At 31.8% G+C, this 10,028-nt stretch overlaps 1 protein-coding gene across 1 annotated transcript; it reads left to right on the top strand.

Annotated features, from left to right (window-relative positions):
- The first annotated feature begins 2,841 nt into the window (after positions 1–2,841).
- On the top strand, positions 2,842–6,303 carry LOC127241486 (uncharacterized). Its single transcript, XM_051260566.1, has 4 exons — positions 2,842–3,418; positions 4,535–4,687; positions 4,766–4,971; positions 5,776–6,303. The coding sequence occupies exons 1-4, from the start codon at positions 2,939–2,941 to the stop codon at positions 5,981–5,983; spliced, it is 1,047 nt and encodes a 348-aa protein (XP_051116523.1). The 5' UTR covers positions 2,842–2,938; the 3' UTR covers positions 5,984–6,303.
- Positions 6,304–10,028: the final 3,725 nt, after the last annotated feature.

The raw sequence follows: 10,028 nt of genomic DNA, 5'->3' as shown, positions 1-10,028 counted from the left end.
TATGGTATGTTGTTGGTATTATCTCTCTTAATGCTGGAGCCATAGCCAAATTTTGATCCATAAAAGTCATTTTTGGTGCTTGTCCGCCTATGCACTTCAAGAAGGTATTGAAAATCCACTTGAATGAATCTTGTGTTTCCCCGTACAACAACGCTCCCCCAAATATAAATGTTTGGCGGTGGTTATTAAATTCCACGAAAATACATGATGGTGCAATATTGTTAGGATTAGATACATATGATATGTTGTATATAGTGTATGAAGATGCTGACAGATAGTATTTAAAATGCTGACTAATGGAAGATGAAATGCTGACTATGCACAGAAAAAAATGTTGTATGTTTACCTATTGGCATGTAGTTCTTATTTGTTTGGTATGTGGTATCAAACGTAATAGAATCCCCAAACAATGTGTAGGCTTCCCTCATTTTAGCATCTGACCAAAATATATTAGCAATCTTTTCTTCATAATCGACTTCAATTTCATAAAAGTAAAAATGATTATCCACTGAGTTTTGGCCAAAGTACTGCAGTAATGCATTTGCTTCGCCCTACTTGAGAATCTCATTCCTTGTTTCCTTTATGTAATTCTTCAGGTCCACCTTCAGAAATCCTACATTTTCCTTTCCTCAAGCGGCTATTTTCATCAAAACATACGATGATCTAATCGGTAATCCAGCTTCCTAATTTGTATTCGCAATGATTAAATGTGATTAATCAATCCTACGATTAGATACAAGCATGTGCTTGTATTTTGTAGGATGTAGATCATGATTGTTGTTGTCTTCAAAGTATGTCACTTTGTACTTTGCATTCTCTTTGTCAAACTGAAGTCGTATCTTTAAATTTCAGCATGTTCTCGTTTCATGACTACGATGCATGGTCTTTTGATCCTTAAGCTCGCTGCATTGTTTTGGATGAATCTCATGATGATTTGGTTTTACATTGCTCCCCTCTTTGAACCCTACTTTGTTGCAACAATACTCCGTGCATTGTATCTGGTGCGGATCTTTTTTGAACTTTTTCTATATTCTAATCCTCACTGAAAAGTCCCTATTGTGTGCATACTCATAATAGAAATTGTATACATTATCCGGTTTTGTAAATTTCATTGCATATCAATTTATGGACTCTGCACATATGAAATGCTAAATTACGTAAATGAAAATGCTGACTACCATATTACAATATGCTTTCAGATAAATGACAAGATGCCGATCTTTGTGTCAAATACAATCACATATCATAGGGAAATGCTAATGTTACTTGAACGATATGTTGCATTATTTTTTTTAACAGTAACTTGAATGCTTTAATTGAATTACGAATGCTAACATATATTCACGAAATTCTAATCCGATAAGACTAAATCTAGTAAATTCAATGAAATATATCACATAAGGTACGATGTTCACGATTTCAAATCAATTTTCGATGAGTAACTTACGCGATTGAGTAATTTCCAATTCCACCGCGTTTGGTATTGGCGAAGGCATTGAATCATCCAAAATTGCAATCTCTTCGATGTCTTTATTGCTTGCTGGCGATTGATTGGGGTTCGAATAATAGATCATTGATTTTGCTCACCTTCGTCGATATCAGCCATTGCTTCTGTTGTAAATGATGTCGTCTGTTCTCTGTACCGATTGCTGTGTGAAGAACTAAGAAGAGTTAGGTCTGCGTGAAGAACGGTGAGGAATGAGATCTCATGAAGAATGAAGAAGATTGAAGTTTGAGGTAGTTACATAAATTAGGGATATTAAAATTATAATTACACCACTAATTTAATATTAACGATTGGATTAAAAATTTTAATTCAATGACTAATATGAAATTAGCATGCTGATGTTTAATTATCAGCATGCAATCCCACCCCATACAATTTCATATAATATTTTAAAAAGAAATATATATTTAATTTAATAGTCTTTCAATCTCAATAAAAGTGAGTGAATTTAAACATACTAAGAAAATATAAATAAATTTAATTAACTTCTTAATATATAACATTATACATATAGATAAAATATATTTAAAACTCTTTTATTTATATCTAACTCTTTAATAAATATATATTTTTATTTACATTTACAATTATTGTTTTTTAATAAAATTAATTTATTTAATTATAAATAAATAAATACATTTTGTTATTTATTTTTATAAATCGATATATTTTATTGATACTTCCTTCCACTATCCAACTCAAAGCATATTTTTTTACCGTTTTTGTCCTTAAAGTGAGTATAAAAATATTTAAAAATATATTTAAAATTTATTTTAATAATATATATTACTTCTTATTTTAAAACTAAAACAATATTACTCACATAAACAAAAATAAAATAATATCTTAACTTAATAGTATTATTAATTAATTAAACTTTATTACTTTAAATAACTCACTAGAAATGATCAATTGATAATTTAGTATTTTATAAATATAAAGTGTAATAAAATAATATAATATCTATTTTATTCTTAAAAAATAATGTTACAAATAGAAAATAAAAATATTTTAATATTTAATTAAGAATTATATTTTTAGAATATTAAAAATAAAATATTTTGATTTAGATAATAACAAAAGAAAAATTTTACGAGTGAAAAAAAAAAAAAAAAGAATTTGAAAACAAAACTTGATAATTTTTCCGTGTGCAAATGACAAATCGAAGAATTTTTGGCGTGAGTAGAGTCGGCGGTACTCGGAACCAGAGGGCAAGGCTCATTGTCATTTGACAATAATGCCTCTCAAAGTAATCGGAATTGATGTTCAATTCTATGGGCTTTTTAGTCCTTTCGGTTCTCCCTTTCTTCAAAATATCTTCTTCTGTCGCGTCACCCAACCTGCTGCCTTCTTCCACCACATTGCATTACACCCAAAAACGGAACCTGAAACCCCCATAGATAGACATCAGAGTTCTTCTCCACTTTTGGCATGGCCAGTGTCCTGGGGAATGTTTCTCCGTTTCTAGACCTCTCGGCCCCGCCTCCTCGGACGGTAGTTCCCGACCGCAGACCGCGCCTCTTCCCTTCCGACGCAGTTTTGAACCTGTTCAAGAAGGATCTTCACCAGAATCCTAATTTTCATGCTGCGTTTGAGTCGGTGTTCGATCACAGGGAAAAACATGTGAACAAGAGGAAATTTAATCAGTCCAAGGTGAACGAGGTGGAGTACGAGAACTCTAGCGACGACGAGAATGGGAACGGTGTGGAAGATGAGCTCGGTGAAGACGGTGGGTTTGATTGGGAGGTGGAAATGAGGAAGAAAGTGAAGGAAATTGAAGAAATGAGAGAGTTGGAGAAAAAAGCTGAAGATTTACAGTACAAAGTTGATCAGGAGTATGGTGATGATGGTGAACCGAATGAGGAAACTGAAGAACAGAAACGCATGAGAGTTAAGAAGGAGCTTGAGAAGGTCTGTTATGCATCCAATTGCTTTAAATTTCGTTGTTTATTAGCTTTTGGTTGTTTTAAGATTGCAAATCTCTCTTCTTGTAAATTAGTGCCCCGATTTAAAAGCCAGATTTAGATATACATACTGAGTGTCGATGCATACCAAGTATTTGATTAATGCCATATCTTAATTTTGATATAGATTCTTGTCTGAACAAAACTTGTTTGACTTAAATGCTGAAGAAGTCTGTTTTAAACTAGAAATGAATTCGAAGTCTCCATAATATAATCCACTAGGATGTACTAAGTGATTATCAGCCGTTTAAGCTTGAGTACTTGTGAAATGATTTTCATTTGGTTTAGATCATCTTAGTAGTTGTTATCTTTTCCCATATCTATGTTTTTCTTTTCCTACTTATGTATTCTTCTTTTTCCAATATTGTATTATATCTGTTGGATACACTTCACAGAAAATTGATCATTTTTAAATGTGAAATACATTATCCAGTTGCTTTATTTAAAAAGTTGATTCTTAAAGGAGTTCCGACAATAAATATGTTCCTCTTGTGTATTTATTGTTTCTCCTAGTACTACAGTTTTATAGCTGGCAGCTGCCATATGCATTCATAAATAGACAAGATCTATCAGCTGTTTGTGGAAGGATCCATGGTGAATATTATTACATTTGTTTGGTCTAAGATTTTGGTTAGGAGTTGAAATAAAATAGAAGTCGAAAATACCTAAAATATATTCAGATGTTCAAGGACAATAATGTTGATATGAATGGGGGAAGGTAGCAATGAATGTGATGCAGAACAAGTGACCCGACCCGAATGCTGCCTTCAGCTTTGCTTTTATTATTATGTTATCTTTATATTTCTGATTATTGATATGATTTCTGCAAGAAAACGACAATTTTTTTTTCTACAAACTAGATTTTCCGATGTTTTAGTATTTGTTCTAGGAACTTTAGCAGACAAAAGCTTGATAAATTAATATGCTGTGAAAAAATGATAGAATTTTCATATTTCTAAAGCTAAATAGTATTTTCAAGAAAAGGGCAGTGATTTTACTTGTTTTATATTTGTTTGGTTTGGCTTTTCAGAGACCCCATGTTCACTTACTTATGACAATATAGGTAGCAAAGGAACAAGCAGAACGAAGAAAAACAGCTCAGTTGATGTTTGACTTGGGTCAAAAAGCCTATGGAAAGGGTATGTATGGACGAGCCATTGAGTTTCTTGAAGGTGCCCTCACAATCATTCCTAGACCCACCTTGTTTGGTGGTGAGGTTGGTAAACTCTCTACTTCTTGTGCGAAAGCAAATTTTCTTTTCATGAACTAATTTTATGCTCACATTTCTCTTCAGATACAGATATGGTTGGCTATGGCTTATGAAGCTAACAATCGCCATGCAGACTGCATTGCCCTGTATAAGCAATTGGAGCAGAAACATCCTAGCATGTCTATTCGCCGACAGGCTGCTGATCTGCGATACATATTGCAAGCACCAAAGCTCAAGATAACACAGGAAGAGATGGTAACCATCCCCCTAATTGGTTCCAGTTATGATAGGTAAATTTAAAATTTCACTGTTTTATGTCGTTTGTGGTATCTATGCTTGTCCATATTTCCCTGTGTTTCATGGATTCTGTGCGAAAGTTTACATTGAATAAAAGAAATCACGCCCATGCCACAAAATGTTTTCAGTCCTTTCTCGCATTTTTATCAGGGTTGTATGTGTTCTGTTATCAGAGGTGAATGAATTAGTAAGTGTCACATTGGTCTTGCTCTCAGATTGAGTGTCAGTTGCACTCATGAAATGTCTTTTTTTTTTCACTCACTGAGTTTCAGTTTTATAGTCAATTTCGAGCATTCAATTTATAGAGATTTCAATGGTATCTAAATTTGAAATTCAATCCTTGAAATTTAGTTTTATGCTGGATTCAGTACCTACTGAAATTCAAAATTGTGGTTAAAATTTTGGGATTTCTGTGGATATTCAAAACCATGATTAATCCCTACCAGTTACAAGCTGTAGGCATGTGAACTTGGATTTACAGTTCATCACCTTGCATTTCTTTGACATTAATATATTTCTTGAAAAAACTGGAGTTCGTTCTTGATTAGTATAAAGGTTTATAAAAGATTGATGCTGCCGAAAATTAGTTAATATATTTTCCCATCTGGTTAATTTGGAATTATATGGTAACAGTAATCGCTGAAAGGCCATGCAATCGGCTTCTACATAGATGAATTATGGTCTCTCTCTAAACTGTCAAATATTTATTCACTAACGCCTGAAATTTATGCCTTGCCTTTAAAAGCTAATTCGTTGAAATATTACTGAATCACTCTTTTCATTTACCATCCGATCAGTTATGCGGCAACATGGACTGATAAACACAAGGACAAAGACAAGAAGTTCAGTGGGTCGACAACAAATCAGCTCCCGTCAGACCGAGACTACTTGGGAGACTTCTTGACCTGGAAACCGCCAGTGGGGCTGGAGAAGAACCAGGCGTTCTGGGTTTCGTTAACCCTCTGGGTAGGCCTTGTCGGAGCAGCGCTCTTTCTACAAAGATGAAGCGCGTGCGTAATATATGTACAGCTGCTGAATCACACGATGTTACTTTGTGTTATATTATTTGTTTACCCTCCCTGGTATCGTTGGATAGCATTAAAGAACAATTAAGCCACAGTCAGTGTGGTCTGTTGTGGTTTATGTATGTTTGAAAGACGCAATGCATATAGTAATAACGTAACCTCTTCCAACACCGATGATGTCCGGTGGGTGTAATTTTTGCTCTGTAGTATTGTCAACTTACATTAATAATTTGGAACTCTTTAAAATTGTGCCCAAGTTTGGTCGTAATCATACTATAGTAATATATTATATTTATGATAGTTATCTTATTTGAAAGATTTATATGATTCTTTTCGTATATAGACGATTTATATATTACTATAAATATGTACCTATTGTTATAATTGAAATAGAGATTTTCAGTTTCATACTCTGACATGGTATAAGAGCTAAATTTTCTCCGGGTACTTCCATAACCCGTTTTATCCCCTATATATTTTTATATTTTATTAATGTATTTGCTTCTATCCACGATTATGTTGTTATTTTCATGTCGTCTCCGCCTCTACTACTCCAGTGACAGAGTCTACTTTCGACTCTAACGCCGTTGAGATTCCTGTTTTCGACTCTTAACTCTATTGAGAGCGAGGGAGTCATGTTTCCGACTTTAGTTTCATTGTGAACGAGCGAGTCCTGTTTCCGACTCTATCTCTATAGAGTGAGCGAGTTCTATTTTCGGCTCTAGTTCCGTTGTGAACGAGCGAGTCTTGTTTCCAACTCTAACGGTGTTGAGAGTTTCTGCATCTAACTCTGATACAGTGGACGGCTACACCACTTTCCGTCAATCTTGGCAAAGTCAAATTCGTACATGGAAGATCTCGACTATATCTTTTTCGGTTACTTCTTTGTTCCATCATGTAAATATATTTAGAAGCAATATATTATATTCATGGTAGTTATCTTATTCAAGAGATTCGTAGGATTCTTGTGTTATTTAGACAATTTATATATCCATATAAATATGTACGATTGAAATAGAGAATTTCAGTTTCATATTTTAACATCCTGGAAGCATCACTGCTAGAAAATAATGATAATGTCACGGAATTTTTTTCGCAAAATAATATATTGTCACAACTTCTATCAAATATTTAATAAAAATTATATATAAATTAATTGTTGCGGACTTCCGCAACAATCTTTGTTAATTAATTTGTCCAATTTGTCGCGGAAGGCCGCAACAAACAAAAAATAAATTTATTGTTTTCAAATTTGTTGCAACTTTCCGCGACAATAGTTTTAAATAAAAAATTATTTTTATGCTTTTTACAATGCATTGTTGCAATTGTCTGCGACAAATAATGAATAAATTTATTGTTTTCAATTTTGTTGCAACATTTCGCGACAATAATTTTAAATAATAAAAAAATATTTTTTATTTTACAATTATGATTGTTTGCGACAATACTTTTAAATAATAAAAAAATATTTTTTATTTTACAATTCTGATTGTTAGCGATAATAATTTTAATAAAATGTCTTACATATTGTTGCAGTTTTTCGCGACAATAGTTTATTTATAATTTTAATTTGCAGTTCGACAATATCTTTAATTTTCATTTTAGTTAATGATTTTTTTGAATAAGATACTATTTCAAAAAATATGTATTAAAAAATAATATTTTTTTCTAATTTTTTAAATGAATATTATTAATAATTTTTAAAATTTTATATATTTATTATAGTTTTGTTTTTTTAGCAAATATCTTTTTGGCTTTTAATATTAGAACATTACATCTAAACTTCATCCAGTGTCTACAGCTTAGGAACACATGAGCTTACAATTATTTTAGTAACAAAAACTCAAAGTCATTCTGCGTTCAAAATGGTTAAGTATTATTATTTAGATATTAAATTACAAAATAAAAAAATTATAAATTTATCATTCTGATATAACCTTAAAAATAAATATTAGTATTTTTTAATAATTATAGTGTATAAACTTAGTCATTGAAAATATAGTATATTAAATAATTTATTAAAATTTATGTGATATTTCTACTATTTTTTTTGAAAAAATAAACAAAAATTTAAGTCATCAATAATTTTATATTTTCCAAAAAAAATTATTTTCAATTTTACTTGTGGCTCAATTTTCAATAATATATATAGGATTCAACTTGATAGAAATTAATATATTGTTTCCACTATAAATATATTCAATAAATATTATATATCTTTATATATATACCATAATTATTGTTAATAATATATTCTATATAATAATAATTTAAAATTTATTTTAATTTTTATACTCATAGTAATAATCAACAAAATTTATAATTAAATTTTTATAATAAACAAATTGATATATTAAAAATATATTATGAAAAAATATTTGATGACAGAGAAATTAATTGAGAGAAACAATTTTCAATGCCAATCTCACAATTTTCAATGCCAATCTCACAATTTTCAATTGTTCAAGTATTTCAATTTTTAATTTTTTTAAAAGATTTAAATTTCTAATATTAGTTAATAGTTACAATTTTAAATAATACTATTTATCATTTTACATAAATTAATGTGTTTCCAACTCTATAAATTGAGTTGATTATGTTATTTTAATCATTCGTACAAACATTCTATTCTTTTAGTTTCTATTTTTCTCTCTATTTTCCTTTTTATATATTAGTTTATACATAATTAAAATATTTCTTATGTATTTGCAAAATCATCGGGCTTGGATGTACGAAAGTTTTGATCCAAATACGTATGGATTGCGTCAAGAATTTGAAATTGGAGTTCTACAATTTGTTGAATGGACTTCACAACAAAAAGAGTGGATGAAGGGTAACACAATGTTGTGTCCATGTAGCAGATGTAAAAACGGTAAATATAAATTATCAGATGAAGTAACAGTTGATATGTTTACGAGGGGTTTCACCAGAAACTATCAAACATGGGTTTTTCATGGAGAAGTTCTACAAATTCCACCGGTTGTAGCTGATAACGAGGTTCAATCTACTGAAGATTCTGAAAGAAGTATAAACAATCAACCTCATAATGATGCAGGACCTTCAAATTTGAGAAATGATCCACATGAGGCCTCCACTATAAACGAAGAATTTGGAGATACAAATATGGCAGATAGATTCAACAATTTACTTCAAGATGCTGATAAACCATTTTATGCAGATTGTGATGGAGAAACCCAATTATCTATTGTTACGGAATTGATGCGCATTAAGACCAATCGCAACATATCAGAGTCAGCATACGATGATATATGCAAGTTATTTGGACGAGCACTTCCCAATATCAAGATAGATTGTTGTCAACAAGGATGCATGTTATTTTGGAAAGATGATGCGGCTTTACAAGAGTGCAAATTCTGTGGTGGTTCACGTTGGAAGCATGGTAGTTGGCAGAAGAATGTTGCGGCATCACAAATGATATATCTTCCACTGAAAGAAAGACTGAAAAATTTGTATGAGTTTGTTGAGACATCAAAAGCAATAACGTGACACTATTATCATCGAAGCAAAGTTGGGTCGATGAGTCATCCATCCGATGCAGAGGCATGGAAACATTTTGATTGTATATATCCTGATTTTGCACAAGATCCATGGAATGTTCGATTAGGATTTTGCACATATGGTTTTGCACCATTCGGAACATATGGGGCAAATTATTCATGTTGGCCAGTCATGCTTTCCCCATATAATTTGCCACCGGAAACATGTATGCGGAAGGATTATATGTTCTTGTCCACAATTATTCCGGGACCGCGTAATCAAAAGAAGTTGATTGACATATACTTACAACCTTGGTGGAAGAGTTGTTACATTTGTGGACAGATGGATATGTTGGCTATGATGCATATACTAAACATCAGTTTCGGATGCGTGTTGCACTCTTATGGACGGTAGGTGACTTCCCTTAATAGGGAATGGTTTCAGGATGGAGCACGGGTTGCCGGTGTGCATGGACGACAATCCAGCCTTTCGCTTAACCCACGGAAGAAAGGTATGCTATTTTGATT

Source organism: Andrographis paniculata, unplaced genomic scaffold, assembly GCF_009805555.1.
Source record: "Andrographis paniculata isolate CXL003 unplaced genomic scaffold, ASM980555v1 Contig82END, whole genome shotgun sequence".
Lineage (NCBI taxonomy): Eukaryota > Viridiplantae > Streptophyta > Magnoliopsida > Lamiales > Acanthaceae > Andrographis > Andrographis paniculata.
This window is presented reverse-complemented; position numbering and strand designations above follow the sequence as displayed.

What these genes read in the sequence shown, in the direction of transcription:
- LOC127241486 (XM_051260566.1), top strand. Translation starts at nt 2,939, where the DNA reads ATGGCCAGTGTCCTGGGGAATGTTTCTCCGTTTCTAGACCTCTCGGCC. An exon ending in CCACCTTGTTTGGTGGTGAG is followed by an intron (nt 4,688 to 4,765) that starts GTTGGTAAACTC and finishes ATTTCTCTTCAG; the next exon opens with ATACAGATATGGTTGGCTAT. An exon ending in ATTGGTTCCAGTTATGATAG is followed by an intron (nt 4,972 to 5,775) that starts GTAAATTTAAAA and finishes CCATCCGATCAG; the next exon opens with TTATGCGGCAACATGGACTG.